The 18,444-nt window shown below is 40.9% G+C and overlaps 1 protein-coding gene across 1 annotated transcript in view; it reads right to left on the reverse strand.

Annotated features, from left to right (window-relative positions):
- The window catches only part of LOC147450841 (uncharacterized), a 78,192-nt gene extending 60,914 nt beyond the window's left edge, over positions 1-17,278 (reverse strand). Inside the window, exons 1-5 of the mRNA XM_086520540.1 lie at positions 16,517-17,278; positions 15,797-16,426; positions 14,941-15,688; positions 14,654-14,723; positions 14,467-14,600 (exon numbers count right to left, since the gene is read on the reverse strand). Of these exons, the coding sequence (XP_086376666.1) occupies positions 14,467-14,600; positions 14,654-14,723; positions 14,941-15,688; positions 15,797-16,426; positions 16,517-16,888 (1,954 nt within the window). The 5' untranslated portion in view covers positions 16,889-17,278. The remainder of the gene's footprint in view (positions 1-14,466; positions 14,601-14,653; positions 14,724-14,940; positions 15,689-15,796; positions 16,427-16,516) is intronic.
- Positions 17,279-18,444: the final 1,166 nt, after the last annotated feature.

Raw genomic sequence — 18,444 nt, forward strand, 5'->3', positions numbered from 1 at the left:
CGTCTCCTGAGTTGTGGCATAGCCGGCTAGGGCACATTAGCCAAAAGGGAATGAAAACACTTCAGCATTTTGGCTACTTACCTGTGTTAGATTACACGGACTTTCCATTGTGTGAGCATTGTCTGTATGGAAAACAGACTAGATTAACATCTTCGCCATTGAATAAGAAACTAGGCGAACCTCTAGACTTGGTGCACAATGATTTGTGTGGTCCAATGTCACATAAAACTCTAGGGGGGGCGAACTACTTTCTCACATTCATAGATGATTCTACCATAAAGGTGTGGGTGTATCTCCTTAAGCATAAGGAAGAAGTTTTTTCGACATTCCAAAAATTCCTCGCCATGGTTGAGAACCAATCAGGAACAAAGCTCAAAGCTTTTCGCACGAACAATGGTGGAGAATACGTCTCCACAGAGTTCAAGGATTTTTGCAATAGAAGAGACATTCGGTGGCAGTTTACTGCTCCATACACACCTGCACAAAATGGGATAGCTGAAATAATGAATCGTACGATTCAAGAGCGAGTTGTCTCTATGATGTCTATGGCGAAGCTTACTCCCGAATTTTGGGGGGAAGCTGTTCTGACAGCAATGCACATCATCAACAGGTCACCTAGTTCTCCTTTGAATTTCAAAATTCCAGAGGAATTATGGACTGGCAAAAGGCCAAACTATGAGCATTTACGTGTATTTGGATGTGAAGCATATGCACATGCGCCCAAAGAACTTCGTCGGAAGTTAGATCCCAGATCACACAAATGCATTTTTATTGGCTATGGTGCAAACGGAGAGATGGGCTATCGTCTCTGGAACCCAGAATCAAACAAAGACATTCGTAGCTCACATGTGATTTTCAATGAATAAAAAATGCACAAGAAGCCCATCAAAGATGTTGAGTACAGACGTGTTCGTTTTGAGGATGTAGCCTCCGAACCAACTCAGTTTAGTAGTGTTGCACCTACTCCTCAAGTGCAAGATACTACTATTGCTCCGGAGAGAGCAGAGTCCAGCAGTCAGGCACTGAGATGCTCTGAGAGAGTATCACGTGCGCCTGAGCGGTTTGAGCCGAGTATACACCACATTTTGGTCACTGACAGTGGAGAGCCCACTTGCTACAAAGAAGCTATACAAATGGAGGATAGCGTTAAGTGGGAGCAGGCTATGCAATCAGAATACAATTTGATTATCGCTAATGAGACATGGGATTTGGTTGAATTACCAAAAATCAAAAATGCTTTACCGTGCAAGTGGGTATACAAAAAGAAGTATACAGCGGAAGATCCCGAGCCTAGATACAAGGCTCGTCTAGTTGCCAAGGGTTTCAAGCAGCAAAAATGTGTGGATTTTGATGAGATTTTCTCTCCAGTAGTCAAGATGACAACACTTCGCACCGTGCTTGGCTTGGTTGCTATCCAGGACATGGAACTTGTCCAAATGTATGTGAACACAGCATTTCTTCACGGGGATCTAGATGAAGATGTCTACATGAAACAACCAGAGGGATTCGTATGTGAAACCCAAAAACCAACGAGGTCAGAATTGGTTTGTAGACTTAAAAAGGCACTCTATGGCCTCAAGCAAGGTTCAAGGCAATGGTATCAAAAATTCGACAAATTCATGCAGTCTCAGGGTTACATTAGAAGTCAAGAGGATCACTGCTTATACACAAAAAGGTTGAACGATGGTTCTTTAATCATCGTGATCTTGTATGTAGATGATATGCTTATCGCAGGCAAATCAATTGATGAAATCAATCAGTTGAAAAAGATGCTAAGCACTCAGTTTTCCATGAAGGATTTGGGAGATTCCAATCACTTTCTTGGTATGCACATCAAGAGAGACAGGCAATGTGGAATTCTTGAATTATCTCAAGAAAAGTACATTCACAAAGTCTTGCAACGTTTTAGTATGCAGGGGGGGAAGTCATTGAGTACCCCAATGCAAGCATACTCCAAACTTAACAAGGAAGACTCTCCCAAGACAGTGGCTGAGAAAGAGGAAATGGAGAAAGTACCATATTCTTCAGTAGTTGGCAGTTTGATGTACGCTATCGTAGCCACAAGACCAGACATTGCACATGCAGTGGGAGTGGTTAGTAGGTACATGGCAAACCCTGGCAAGAAGCATTGGGAAGCAGTGAAGAAAATCGTTAGATATTTGAAAGGTACAGCTAGCAAGTGTTTGCACTTCGGAAACAGTGATGCATCTATTGTAGGTTACACGGATGCGGATTATGCGGGTTGCGTAGATCGTAGAAGATCCACATATGGCTATGTGTTCATGTTTGCTGGAGCAGCTATCTCTTGGAGATCGTGTCTCCAAGATTGCACGTCTTCATCTACCACTGAGGCAGAATATGTTGCTACGTCTGACGCCAGCAAGGAAGCCATATGGTTGGCTCGTCTAGTGGGAGATTTGGGCATTCACGAGGTTCTAGTACTACATTGTGATAGTCAGAGTGCCATTGCTTTGGCAAAGAATCCAGTGTTTCACTCAAAGTCAAAACACATAGAGGTCAGATACCATGTCATACGAGATGCATTGGCTGGCAAGAGTATCGATCTTGTCAAGGTTCACACTGATGACAACCCCGCAGATGCTCTCACAAAGAGCCTAGCCTCGGAGCGATTTACACATTGTATAGAACTTATGGGTTTAGGATGAAGCCTCAACAATGATTCATCAATTTTGTATAGACTAACTATACTAATGCCACTATTGGCCACCATGATCTTCAAGTAGGAGGTTGTTGGGGTGTAGGCCAGGTGGCCGTGGGAAACCACCCTTGTACACTTGATTTCACCTAATCAATATAGGGAGAAAAAGAGGAAGGGTTGATCTCTCTCTTTTCTTCTCCACTAACACAACACAGGCTGCCTGTGTATCATCCCCTTCCCCATACTCTTCTTCCCCTCTCTTGCACACACTCCGTACACGCACTAGAGCAACACAACACTTGCAAGAGGTGGTCCATCTCTTCTAACTCGTTCTATGGGTTGTATTCCGGGCTCTGTCGGCTCTTGAGTTTTTGGTTTACTCTCGCCTTGATATTGTGAATAGAGTGTTGGTTCTTGTAAATCTCTTAGCCCTCATGCGTCTGGATAACCATCTCTATTTCGGTCTTGTTCTAATGTCGCACTTTGTTGAAGCCATGCCTGCAATGACGGTTGGGTTGCTTGTTGGTTCTAGTAGTTGAATGTCTGTTGTTGGTTAGAATGTGATGTTGCGTCGTACTCTTTTGAAAATGGATTTGTTGACTTGCTAGGGGTATAGGTGGACCTTGGTACTTCTTCGGGGGCATATGTTGATGATTCTGGAACTGTTGCCTTTTCTACCTCCTCTTGGAGAATTCGTTTGTATTCTCGCCCGTACCTGTCAACAAAATGATATCCTTCCCCATAGCAATTTCATAAGAGAATAAGTAAAGAACCTTGTCTTTGCTTAATTCATTTGGGTAGGGTTCTTTGCATCGAAAATAGGAGACTACTCCCTCGCTCTCATGCTTGTAAATTCCCACCTTCTCATTATAGGTAGAGATCCTGGTTGTTTTTTTATCATACATAAAAAGAGCTCCAGGTCGATCAATTTTTGGAGGCAGCTCTTGAGCCTCTGAGACCATTTTTCCTTTTGTCACATTATTTCCATATCTGTTGTAATCCTCAGGGTTACTAACTATCAGATAGTGGTTCCCCTTTTTGTCTCGGAATCTATTTCCATCATCATAGACTCGAATTATCTCCAGTCTTTGAGAAGGTCTTTCCTCTATACAAATACACTTGCGTCCCCGATAATTAGAATAAACTAGGGCTCCCCTAGAGTTTGTTCCTTCTAAGAAGATAATAGTGAACTTGGCATCGTTCAAAGGGCATTGGGAGGTACTTCCTCCTAGCATTGGTCCTTCTCCGGAGAAATCTCATGGCTGTTGACTACCCACCATGAAGAAGGAATTATCTGATGAAGTGTCAGTATCACTATCCTCCTCAATGATTGGGGCTAATGGATCTAGCCTTGCCTGGATACTAAGCTACCTTGATTACCTACCACTTTTTGGTCTCTAGGAATGTGTCTTTCTAATCTTAAATTCATCAACTTAGCAATGCAATTTATCACAAATCCAACCACTCAGTTGGCAAGGGATCAGTTTCCGCACAACTTATTGCCTTGCTGCTGAATATACCTCTACACAAGCGTTTAATTTCGGCAATCGAATCAAAGCATTTAACCGCTAGAGGTGGTCTTAGTAATGATTGGTATAACTGGAGCGTTAACCTCAACCACTACTGTACTCTATACACTCAGGATGTTCTTGATTAGGTCTGCTAATCTGGAACTGTACTTTACTCGAGTGTTTGTCAGTCTAGAGGTAAAGTCTTAATTCCATCTTTTCTCTGTCTAAAGGTCAAACAAGGTCCAATTTCACTTCTGAAAGAAGTTCTGGAACTCTTAAGTCAATTGGAGCATCACTCAATGTCCACAGTCAGATTTTGACTTCAATATCATGCCTTAGACATACTACATGTAGCATGTCTAACTGCTCAAAATTGCTCCAAATTCAATCCACAGACTCCTGTTAAGGTGTTGATCACTCTGGTATGCTCACAGTTGGATTTGGAGTGCTAAATCATTGTAAACACATCCTGCTTGTAGGATGTCTAAGTGCTCTGTTTGACTCCAAACTTGAGCCACAGCTTCCCCTTGATGTCAGCAACCCAATGCTATGCTTAGATTTAAGTTTGGATTTCAAAAGACCCAAAAACTAGTTGTTCTAGACTTTTTCACTCAAAAATGCTAAAGTCTGCTTAAAACCCAATTTGCTCACCCAATTGAGATGAAACCTTTCTCATGCACTCAATAAATCATGTAGATCATGCTCATGAAGACATCCTATGGTTTTGGTCTTAAAATAATTCCTTGGCACAATTTGGATAGGATGTCTGGCAATTTCCGTCTTTTGGCCTTATCCTGTCAAGATGTGGTCAAGTTCCCCCTTCCAAATGAATATAGGGTAATTGCTACCTTCTAAATACAATGGTCAACTCAGATTTTCAAAATTCTCACCAAAACACCCTGTAGACATCCTGCACATAGTATGTCTACTGCTCCTTTTCTCAGACTAAAGTGCTACTTTGCCTTCCCTATGTTCTCAGCAAGTGCCAATATGCCTCACAAGTGCAAAAATATGCAAATTTCTCTCAATTTAAACCTTTTATGAACTTTTACATTTTATGAGTCCTCCTTTAGCTTTTGGGCAATCCAATAAGGGAAAAACACTCAAGGCTATATGTTACTAGGGTGAAACCCACCCTCTGAACACACAGGTGACCTCAATTTCCCCAAATTCCCTGCCAAAAACCCCTTAGAGACATGCTACGTGTAGGATGTCTACTGTCTTAAAATTCAAAATTTTTCTGACAGAAGTACTCCCTATGCTCAAGAGCTCTCTCAGAAATACTCACAGAAACTTTTGAACTTCAATTCAGCTTCTAAACACTCTTTTCTGTCTTTTACAGCTCTTTGATGAGCCTAACAGCAAATATAACATGCATGAAGTGCTCCAAATCATAAATCATGATGTCCTACTTACCCTACTTCTACAAATCATGTGAGATGGTAATTTTGGTGTCTTGGTTGCTTCCTGGCCTCCCGGACTCTCGAGCTATCCTTTCACCGCCTCTACCACTCCAACTCCTACTCTCCTACCTAATGATAGCCGTTTTTTGGCTCTCTGTAATTGCCATAGTGAGTTATCTCACCCTATCAAATCACTCAAACACTGTGGTTACCCTCACCCTTTCACTGTATATAGGTGCGTGTGAGTTAGGGGACTTTTCCCATATCTCCTTACTGAAATAAAAAACCCTCAATTAGCTAGTCATTGGGCTAGTTGAGCCAAAAAAATAAAAAATATAAGTATATTATGGCCCATGCGTATGTAAATATTTCTTTGTATATAGGGCCTAAATAAAAGATTTTTTCATAATTATTTTGGTATTTATTTAAATATTTCTACCTAGGTGTGTGTTATTTATGCTCTGTACATTGCCTTACCATTACCACAATTTTTCTTACCATTTTTCATACTCTTTATTCCATATAAAAATATTTTCATGTAAGCTTCTCTTATATTTGGTGTAACTCCACCCCAACAAAAATCCAAAAAAACTAGTTTTATTTATGTGTATATTTTTTCACTATTGTGATTTTTTCCTTCCTACATCTATTTTGTTTTTTTTCTAAAAAAATTAGAACACCAAAAATATTTATCTTTTTATGGTAGCCTCATAGTGAGAGAGATTTCTTTTGACCCCTTTATATTTTTTCCACTTATATTATTTATATTTGACATGTACATATTTTTTAGGCCCCTCAATATTTGATTTTCTTAGTTGTACTATTCACTTATATCATGATCTCAACAATATCTTCAATTATAGACCTACCAAATAAGGTCAAGGGTAGGTGGCATGCATACATGCACTATGGAGGGCTCACTCTTGGAGGTATTCAAAAGAATCATCCAAAGAAGGACCCCACAAGGACCTTGTGCAGTGGAAAAAAATGGTCGGTTTTGATGAATTTTTAAAGTTCACTTGCTCTCCGAATTTGAAAGGGTGATACAAACAAAAGTTGTATCTCGTGGGCTCAACTTCTGCCTCAAACATTTTTATATTTTTCTGAGCTACGAGCTGTGAGCTATGATTTTATTAGTGGACCCCAGTTTTCCCATGCTATGCAGCCACACTCTCTCTTCCACTTTATCATTTTCCTCTTTCACACACACTTCTCCACTCATCATCCCCACCTCTCTCACCACTCCTCTCTGCACCCTACTCACCTTCTCCTCAACCTTGAAGAATAAGAGAAACCATAGTGAACTCATACCTCCCACACACAATTCCATTCCAAAATTGACCACCTAGTCTCATTTTTCCTCCTCCAAATTACCCATATCTATCAAAAAAACCACAAAATTCAGCCTCTTCTCTTAAAAGACAGCATCATGGTGTTTGATTACTCAGCTTCAATTACCTTGTCTCTCAAGGAAGGTCAAGAGTGGAAAAAAAATGTATCGTCAAAGCTAGTGGACCGTCAACAAGCGTCAAAATTGACCCTACTCAAGACACTTGGAGCATCAACCTTGTAAGAAATCCACCTTTTCTTACCTCTTAAGAGTTTTTCTTCCTTATTTGTATCCTACATGGATACTCCCATTGTAAATATCCAATTCCATTTGTAAATTAATACTAACTCTACTAACACTAACCCACTATGAAAAGTCCTATCACCTCCATTTCTCTCCTCTCTCTTTCCCCACCAGCTTCTTGATAATTTCAAGCAAAAGAAATTAGATAAATTTCTTAAAATCTAACCCAACCATGGTTAGAGGAGTAACCCTAGCCTTCAAAATTGCTATAAAAGGAGGGTGTAGCTAGCACAAAAAGGGGGGAGAAGAAAGAGCACTATGCTATAGCTTGAGAAGCCAAGCTCAAAAACCTCTTGAGAAGGAGCTCTTGAGTGGAATCTCATTGGCATTAGGCATATGTATGTGTTGTATTAGGGGTGATTAGCAAGGGAACTCTATGCCATTGTAAGAGAGAGTGATCATTAAATTGAGAGTAGGAAATCTATCATTTCTCCTACTAGAGTAAGCCCAACATTTGCTGAATCAAGGAGGGTGAATTTGGACTAAGCATGGATACCTTGTCTCCCTTCCAACGTGAAGTCATGGACAATAATGATGTGTAAGTGTCTTGGTGTTTTATGTAAGTTCTTGATAGCTTGTCTCCGGGTACTGTTATCAATTTATCCATAAATCCCACATGCTGTAAGAGGGCGACAGGGCGGAGAGGACTCCCTTGGCCTTAAGACAGTGATTGGGGTGGCTTTTTTCTTGTGATGTGTTGTGGTGTAATTTACTCAGGCTATGTTAAAAAAATACTAATCTCACTTTGATTGGTCATGACAGATTTGTAAGAAGGCATTAGTGCAACAAGCACCCCCTTCCCCCTTCTCTCTCTTTCTTACATATATATATTTATGTTTGCTTGATCAATAACGATACACTTCAAAGCAGCCCGAGCACCATCTCTCTCTCTCTCTCTCTCTCTCTCTCTCTCTCTCTCTCTCTCTCTCTCTCTCTCTCTCTCTCTCTGTGTCTCTCTCTCTCTCTCTCTCTCTCTCTCTCTCTCTCTCTCTCTCTCTCTCTCTCTCTCTCTCTCTCTCGTGTTTTAGTGTATGAGAGTGTTCCATTGGTGTTAGGGTTAGTGTAAATTCCTTGCTTGTTTGTGGGTTGCTCTAACGATTCTCCTCTTTTGCGTCCTAGTTCGCTCTTAAACTAAGTGGTGCCCCTTGTGTAGTTGGGATTTGGCTGGGGGTTTTTTTTGGGTTTGTGTTGTGTTGTGCCCCAGCCCCATTGAGCAGCACGGGAGCCTTGAAGGGTGTCTAGAGGTTGCTCTTCTTGTTGCCCGCCCCGGACCGCTTCAAATTGGTGCCCCCACTGAGGAAAACAACTCGTGTATGTTTTTGTGTAGGATCAACTTTTAGCATAGTCAAGTAGTTTGCATGAATCACGAGAGTTTGTATGATCCTTTCATTCCCATTGCAAGGCAAAAGATACACATTATTGTTAGTACTAAGTTGCAATTTCAACGTTTAATTCGTAGGATTTTAGGTCCTCTTAGGTTAGCCGAGATAAACACTTCGGTAAATCCTTTTATTTTGCCTCTCATTAGGTACGATATTAGCTTGGACGTCTATATTTTTGTGTTATTTTAAGCATTAGGACATGCATAGGCCATGGATAATGTCCCAGGAATAGAGGTTTTTCCCTTTCATTTTACTCCACACATTAGAATAAACGTTGTAATTAGTAGAAAGATCCATTTTCAACAACGAATGGTGTTCATGTTTGGTGCCCAAAGAGTAGGAGAAATTCTTGCATCACCAAACCCTGTCATTCTACCTCTCATCAACTACCACACTTCTTTTGATGTACATGTGTTCATTTTATTTTAAAATGAAGTGCAGCCCGGCAAAATAGTGTGTATGTTTGTTTTTTCTTTGTCCAAGTTGTTACAAGAAACAAAAAACGATCATTTGTTCTAACAGGGAATGTGTGTGCAGTGAAAGTTCAATCCTTAGAGATCTAGCTCTATTACCAATTGAGTTGCAGGAGCAAGTAGTAAGGCGTCTCCCTCATAACAAGAGGGTGGTGAAGTTAAGACGAAAGGTCCTACGCGTGGATTCCATTTTCCTCTTGTTGTTGGGCACTAAGGAAGACCGCACATTCATCCAACTAGTGTGTGGCCTAAGATTGGTAAATAGAGTGAAATTTGGCGTTTGGCGAGTGCATTTCACCATTGAGGAAGACTCTTTAGAAAACTTGCGGCCAGAGTTCATGCTTCATAGACTCACATTTGGTGAATTTTTCCCTCATTTGCGTCTTATTAATAGTCTTCCTTTCGCTTTCAACAAAGGAGATAGGGAGCTATTCAGAGCTTGTCTTAATAAAGAGAGCATAGAGAAGATTGCAAATTTGTATAAATTCTCATCCTTCTCTACTTTCTATGACACTTTGTTCATAGAGACATTGTAAATCTCTTTATGCTTTTGAATGATTTAACCATAATCTTAAGGAGTTTTTGTCCAGGAATTTTGTAGCACAAGTGGAGTCTTTAAATCTTGCAAACTTGATTGGACTTGATGAGGATGTTCTTTATGAAATTGTGAGAAGGTTGCCTCACTCCGACTGTGTGGAACTCGAAGGAAAGCAGCTCCTAGTAAATTGCTACTTTCTCACGGCCTTCGACGAGCATGAAGATCTAGTTTTTATACAAACCGCTTGTGCGTTGGGAATTGTAGAGCAAGTGCAATTTATCACTTGGGACGTGGTTGCTCTTTTGGATCCAGAAAATGAAGTTCTAGAGATTTCTGTTTATCGCCTTAGCTTTGAAGAATTTCAACCCTTCTTAGAGCTCATCAATAGTCTACCTTTTTGTTTTGATCAAACAAATCGAGACCTCATTGAAGCTTGGATAGCTGAAGAAGAAAACCTAGAGTGGTATTTTCTTACTTCTTCATTTGCAGGCGAGTGGTTCTAAATCTCTATTGTATCCCTTATTGTAACTCGTGTTGTAATCTTTCATAATAATGGAGAGCCAACGCCAAATGTCTGGATATCCTCTTTTCTTTGGAGAGCCTGGAGAGGATGCAGAATTATTTTTAGCAAATTTCAAGATGTCTTGTCGTATCAAGAGGATAGTAACCGATCAAGAACGTGTAGAAATGTTTGAGGTGGTCCTTAGGAAAGATGTTAGTACTTGGTTTGACTCTTTGCCTGAGGAAGTTAAGGGGAATTACACAGAAGTTTTGAATCGTTTTAAGAGATACTTCTTTGATCCCAAAAACACTCAAAACTATGGCAAGACATTGTTTCTCATAAGAAAAAAGACTTAGATGACTACTACTTGTACAAGCAAGAGTTTCTACGTCTTTGGGCTCTATGGATACGAAATGTTGCTAACCCTGGTGATGGTGCAGAATTTTTAAAGAAGGAGAGGTTCATAGCTGGACTCTTTCTTGACCTTAAGGTAAAAGTTGAGGCGGGTACACCTGCTACTTTTGATGCAGCTGAAACTAGGGCTGCTGAGAAGTATAGGAAACTCATGTGCTTAAGGGGAGAGGTTCCAATAGAAGGTCTTAGACCCAAAGGTAAGTCACAAGCATCAACATCTAGGGAGCTTCCTGAGGTAACGGCTGAAGTGATTGAGAAGTTAAATGAATCTTTAAGCAGCCTGTCAATTCACCTTGCACAAGCTGTAGGTCCAAAGGGACAAGCAAAGAAGTCAGAAGAGAGAGAGCCACGAACTAGGAGAGTCTTGCAATGTTGGAATTGCGGAGAGTCTGGACATGGGATGTATAATTGTCCTTAGCCCCGTGGACAGCCAAGGAGACCTAACTTGAATTACCCAGTGATGAATGCAGGAGAAGGAGCTGGTCAACAACCAAGGCTTCTACAAAGGCCAAATGGACCAAGACCACCTCCACAAGGGGTAGAAGGAGTTCCACCTTTGCCAGATCCAAATGTGAATGTGGTAGAGGTGACAAATTCAAATGAGGTTGACATGGAAGCCAATGGCATTAAGAGTGGCCGAGGAAAAGGTAAAGAGAAAGAAGGAGTCACATCACAGAGTGACCATGGACAAGGCAAGAAGGCAAAGGAAACCAAGGAAACCAAGAGGACTCGACGTCATATCAACCTCCAAGACTTCCCTCTTGGACATGGTATGGCTCCGTACAACTTGTTGGAAGACATGAGAGGTAAGGGTCCTGATATTTCATGGCCTCAATTTCTTGCATTATGTCCACAAGTTAGGAGGGATTTAACAAGGGCAGTTAGCACTAGGAGAAAGGTAAAAGAGAGTGTGCCTGTTGTAAAAATTGCACAAGCTGAAATGAATGAGGACATTACACCGGTGCTAGACAGTTACATCAAAGGAAGATTGGTTAGGAAAGGTCTAGTGGATGGGGGTGCACAAATTTGCATCATGACAGAGGGACTCATGCAAAGACTAGGCATGCACATCCATGAGACACCTGAAATCAAAGTCAAGATGGCAAACAATAGCAAGGCTAGGTGTGTAGGCATTTGTAAAAATGTCTTTGTAGAGGCCTTTGGCATTAAGAAAGCGGTGGATTTTTATGTTATGTCGACCAAGGGAAGTGGTTATCCATTTATCCTAGGAAGACCATGGCTAATGAAAATGCGAGCTTTGCAGGATTGGGAGAGTGGGAAATTAATTTTCAGGAATGACAATCATAAGAAGGTTGTCTTTGACATGAAGGAGCAACGCCAAGAGGAGCTCCATGAAGAATCATCTCAAAGTGAGATGGAAGAAGGTTGGACCGATAGCACTTCAGAAGAAGAAAGTAGCGGCAACATTACTGAAGAGGAGTCTTCCATCGAAGTCATGGGGGTATGGTTTAAGCCAAGCAACCAAGAGACCTCTTGTCAAAGCTTGGAGGAGGTAGGTCCTCAAGAGAACGAAGGTGTTCAAGATGAAGGGATGCTGGAAGGTATGCTATCAACAACACTTACAAAGGATGAAAGAGAGGAGTTCAAATGTGTGCTAAGGAAGTTTCCTAGGATTTTTGCTAAAGACTACACCGACGTGCGTGGGGTAGATGTTGTTCAACACAAGATTGAGTTAAAGCCTGAGGCCACACCTAAAGCTCAGAAGCTACGAAGGCTAGGAGTTATAAAGGAACAGGCTCTACTTAACACTAGGTTGGTAACCTAACAGGACATAAAAGTGTCCTTTGCAGGGTTTAAGAAAAAATTTACAATTCCTAGAAGATGACTCCATTCACAAAACCCTTCATTGAGCACATTCACAATACCCGTGTGCTTTTGGAAAAATTATAAGTATGGTAAAATGTACAATCCAATGGGAGAACCGAGCTCTCAAAGTAAGTGCATTTGAACAAACAGCAAAAAACAGGGAATCTCATTAGTACATCACTTGGTATTCTAAAATAAAAATTGGTCTAGCCATTCTGAAATTTTTCTAGGGATCTACAATATTATAGCTTTCAAATAAATGAGTGCTCACTACCTCAAAAATTCTACTAGATGGTTTACATTTTACTCCAAATTAGCATGTTTTTTAGACAGTTTGGGGTGTACGCACATGTCGGGCTACAAATACCTAAATGAGAGTTCAATTTAGTATACCATCCACTTCATGAGAACTATAACTCTTTCCTAGATGTCATGGACACAAAGAAGCCAATTATTTGCCTTTTACATTCATAATGAGAAGGAGATTATTCACGACATTCTATTTCCCAACTACAAAACACTGTAATACTAGTAGGTTATATTGCAGAGGAAAAAAATTGGAGGCTTGTATCAAGCTCTAATGATAAGGTATATATAATACACAATGAAAAAGAGATGGCATGAAAATAATATGCACAATAGCAATTAAAAAACATTATAAAACAAAGTATTTTCTTCCTCAAAGATAAAGAAATCTCTTAGTAGAGCCGTTCAAAGTAACACAAAGATAACATGTCAAGGCCCCAACCTATAACCAAAAACAAATGCTTCCATCTCAACATGCATAACCTGTTGGTATTACCACCACACTTCCACAAACTTGCACATACCACTCTTCAACCAACGTAAGTTACAATGAACATAGTCGCAAGGATAGATAGACCTAATGAACAATAGCATACAACCATTTGGAAAAGAACCATATGTACATTGGCCAAAATAGTAGCCATAATAATCATTCTAACATCTTCAAAACTATTCATTGCATTGTAATATAGCCCTAGCCATAACAAGGCAACAATGCCATAATAACCATAACTTGGCACATGTTCCAATTCCATGTTTCAACAAAAACATAAAAGCCGACAAAAATACAAGGCAAGATAAAGACCAAGATGACTAATATATACCTAGATGAATCCAGGAAAAGATCAAATTCACCTATAACAAAAAAGTGCAGCTATAAGCTCATGGTTGTGAACCACAAGACGATATAACCCTTTAGCTACATCATGCATAGTATCCACAAATACTACCACGCATGAACATATACTCCCACACACACACACCCCACACGCATGCACCCATGAGCATACACCCATACGAAACTCTGCGAACCAAGTTTCTGTCATTTGCTCTAGAGATGAAGGGTAGATTTGGCCATGATCAAGCCTATCATAAAACAAAAGCATTAGATAGAAATAATTAAACCAACAAAGATAAAATTGATAGGGCTATTCACCTATCAACACGTCGCATTAGATAGAAGAATTAAACCAACAAAGATGAAGTTGATAGGGCTATGCACCAAGACGACTAAAGCCATAATAACCATAGCTTAGCACATGTTGCAATTCCATGTTCAAAATACATGGCAAGATAAATTATCATCTCAATACATACGCATAAAGCACCTCACAAACTTGATGCAAAGATATACATGGTGAAACACACTTCACAAGGCAAAGACATGAAGAGACCTAATCACCAAGTCTGGAACAATTTAGAATCCCTTCCATAACCAAGCATGTCATGAGTCTGATGCAAAAACAGCAATGCAAAGCACAATTCCAAGTGACAAAAGACTTGACAAAATGCCTCATATAGGTGATACATAATATCCATGTCGCACTAAAACTGGCCAAAATGTCTATCATCACTATCTGCTACCACTACAATCAAAACACAATCTTCCATGTAATAGTTTCTTTAGCCACTACATGTGTATCCGCTGCTACCAAAAGGAAGGTATAAGTCGCTGCCTACAGGATACCATAAACATGACGCAAAGGTGAGCAGGATTATGATGCCATAACCATATCACAAGTGGGAAAAAACCATGATGATACATCCATACAAGCAAGAAGAAAGCTAATACAAAAGGTTTTTGAGTAATAGACATACCTAACAAAACCCAGCCATGATAAGAAGCCAGCCATAAACAAAAACCAACCATCGCCGAACACCAGCCATGAACAACAGCCAGCCATGAACAAAAACTAGGATTTTGCAACAAAAACCAGCCAATAGCTTGAAACCTGCAAACCCTTTCCTGCAAACAAACAAAAAAAGGAGTCAATGAGCACAAAACCTGTTCTGCAGCAAAAACCAGCATTTTACATCAAAAACCAGACAATAGCATCCCACCTGCAAAAGCTTTCCTGCAAACAAACAAAAAAAGGAGTCAATGAGCACAAAAACCAGCCATGTATGAAAAAAATACCTACACATAAACAGAGAGTGATACAGAGAAGTTACATAAGGGCGGATGACGTCGTCTAGAGACTCTTGAGCGCCCATCATAAAGAAAGTCGATAACAACCCTTGCATGGAATTCCTTGAAGCAAGGGTCAGCACACATAACCTTTTGACACTTACCACACCCCCAAATGGTGCGTGATGGCTTTGAGCTATCAACCTCCTTATGTTCCGAAAGAAGCTTCTTTTGCTTAGCTGAACAAACGACACAGTACTTGCTGGCTACATCATGCAAACGGATAGGAAAGTGACCATTGTATGCATCCTCAACAACTGGCCTCTTGCATACATAAGGCCGAAATGCATTGTCCACCAACTGCTCATGCATATGGAGCATAAAGTCAAATCTACACACATCCTTTTTGCCATACATTTCCTTCCATATAATCCAGCAATTTGTAAAAACAGAATCCATGAGACCCCAAAAACCTGCATGCCACCACTTAAAACCATGCATTGTACTTTGGAAGCTATAGCCACTACCAAGAACCATGCTATCAAAGACATCACAACCAGCCTTGCATGCATTATATTTCACGGCAAGTGCCGGACATGAGAAAGGCAATCTCTTATCACCAACCAAGCGCAACACCTCACCTTTTTGCACACCATAGAAATTAGAAGCAAAAAGAATCTCTTTTTTGTCCATCCAAGAACAAGCAACAAGACCTTGCTTCTTACAATAAGCAAACCGACAAGCACCCCGTGCTCTCTTACCCAAATGCAACATTTGGGTGGCGGGAAAGTGCTTCCTGCTACATACATAAGTGCCGGTGCCACCTTGACCTTCACTTCTTAGGTGCTCCAAAAGCTTCACAGATGTGAAGTACCTATCAAAGAATACATGGTGCCTTTTTCTTGGCAATGTCTTCACCAAATTTGCAACAACATAAAAAGACAATTCAGTACATGGCATCTTGTCATAGATTTGAAATGCAAAATTATACCCCGTGGCGGAGTCACATAGATTCCAAACCTGGATACCAAATTTATGAGGCTTTTTGGGATTGTAAACTCTACATGGATTCAATTTACACTTAGAAGGAATTATGCGTTCATCCACAGTCACACATTGACCTAAATTATAATGCTTTTGAAAAGTGTAATTCAACCTCTCCTCTAGCTCAAGCAATTGCCATAACCTGTGCTCTCTAGTTCCGCGAGGTGGTCTTTGTGCATTGTCCCGTAAATGCAAAAACCTTTTGATTTGCTGGAATGTAGTTTGACTCATCTTTTCACCAAAATTAGGAAATAGAAGGGAGCCTCTTACCTCATCTTTCCAATAATGTTGCTTTGACGGCATGTAGTGTAGTGCCATGCCCAAAGCTACACCCATGAAGCGTAGGAAAGAATGCCGATCTATTGGAGCCCATCTTCGCATGGAGTCATGCAACCGGCCACACCTTTGCCTCTCTTTCTCGGCATATGCATTAGTCTCACTAATAACATGATCAACAAGGTCAAGTGGAAAGAGCATCAAAAACAAATGAAACTCACAAAATTCACGTGGCATGTGTCCCAAGTCTGGTCCCTTGACACCATTGAAAGGTGGAAGAGCCCGAAATGTACCATGTGGCTCTTGCTCTAATTCATCACCACTCTTCCACCGTGGAGGAATCACATCAACAAAATGTGCATCTCCATCAGGAGAGTCATCAAGTACAGGACCCTCGGCTTCCAATATTTCATTGTCACCACATTCAACCCCCTCACCTTCTGATGCATCCTCATCATCACTTTCATCATCATTAGCAACATCAAATGGGCTGGTTGAAGGGCCAGGTCTGCCCCCTGCATGAGAAGGCTTACATTTTCTAGGTCGGCCACCACATGCAGATTTACTATATTCGGGTGATACATTTTCAGGTGTGCCATTTGCAGGCATGCATGATGCTTTTGGTCTACCCCGCTTATGTGATTTAGGTGGTCTTCCAGGACGCCTACCAAGTGGGGTTGGGTCAAGTGGAGTCTCTTTAGCCTCTTCTTCAACATGCGTTATGTTCTCTTCCCCCCCAACAAGCGGGGCATCAAAATCATTTGCAGCCCCCAAATTACGTTTTGATAGCATAGGTGCATGACTTGATTCACCAATTCCAAATGAAGAAGGTGGAGGTGTAGATTCTTGTCTTACCTCACAGTTTCTTTGAGGAGAATGCACCCGTTGAGAGCTCCGCACAACAAATTCTGCAACATCATCCCATGAAGCTGAATAATCCTTTGAATCCCCTTCAAATCGGCAAGAGAACTTCTGCTTTTTAACTCAGTATTTTTGCAAGACACCAAAAAAGAAGACCTCTGTATGCTTTTCTCCAAATTCTTGCTCAGCCCATGATGCCCCAAACCAAACTGCCGGGACCTGCAAGAGTGCACCTTCTTGGGCTTGAAAAAACTGTGGGTAGAATCCAGCGCATCTGCAACCAACTTCCCCTGTAGCATAACGCCTCTGATTTTACGCCATCTACGTTGCAAAATTCGGCAGCTCCAAGAGGGGAAAAATCGGTTTTTGCCAGACCACGCTCAAGGGCTCACTCAATTTTGGGTTTTGGGGCTTTCACCCTCAACCCTTGGATCCCCTCTTCAACCTACGCTCAAGATCCGCCCCCAATTTAGAGCCTAGGCACGCGCATGGAAGCATTTTTCCTGCACGACATGCCATGGACAATTGGCCAATTGTCATAAAATCCATCAATTGAATTATTGATTGAGTTAATTACCCAACCTTGCTGGCATGCAACCGGTTTGAAATTAATTCCAAGTTTTTTTCAAGTCTTTTGAGAAATTTGAGGATTGGTCCCATGTACTAGTCCTATTTATATTTTTAGAATTAATTCGGGCAAAATTACGAGTTAACAGGACATAAAAGTGTCCTAGGACATAAATCTGTCCTGTTACCAACCTAGTGTTAAGGAGGTAAGAAAGCTTCTAGCATCAGGTTTCATTTATCCAGTGGAGAATTCAGAGTGGGTCTCTCCTGTTGTTGTCACTCCTAAGAAAAATGGTAAGTGGAGGGTGTGTGTGGATTACCGTCCTCTCAATGAGGCAACAAAGAGAGATCACTTTCCCCTCCCATTCCAGGATGAGATACTAAATGAGGTAGCTAGTCATGAGAAGTACATTGTGTGCGATGGTTACTCAGGTTACTTTCAAATAGGGATTGCATTGGAGGATCAATTGAAAACAACCTTTATCACTCCTTGGGGTTGTTATGCTTTTAGAGTCATGCCATTTGGTCTGACAAATGCTCCTGCAACATTCCAACGTTTCATGAATATGGTGTTTCAAGCATTCTTTGGAAAGTCAATTAGGGTGTTCATTGATGATTTCTGTATTTATAGCTCAAAATCATTGCATCTACAAAGGGTAGAAGAAGGTTTAAAGAAGCTCTACGACATGGGAGGTCAACTCAACCCCGACAAGTGCCATATAGGTGAGGATGAAGTAATCTTGCTTGGTCATAAAGTTTCTTACAAAGGCATTGAAGTGGATCCTTCAAAGGCAAAGGCTCTTATTGAGCTACCATCACCCAAGAGTCTTAAGGAGGTCATCTCATTCATTCAAAAGGTGAAGTATACGTCACGCGTCATTCACTTAGCCTCGAAGTTACTTCACCCTTTGCAAAAGTTG

The sequence above is a fragment of the Adiantum capillus-veneris genome, chromosome 9, assembly GCF_014529385.1.
Source record: "Adiantum capillus-veneris isolate H3 chromosome 9, ASM1452938v2, whole genome shotgun sequence".
In the NCBI taxonomy this organism is placed as follows: domain Eukaryota; kingdom Viridiplantae; phylum Streptophyta; class Polypodiopsida; order Polypodiales; family Pteridaceae; genus Adiantum; species Adiantum capillus-veneris.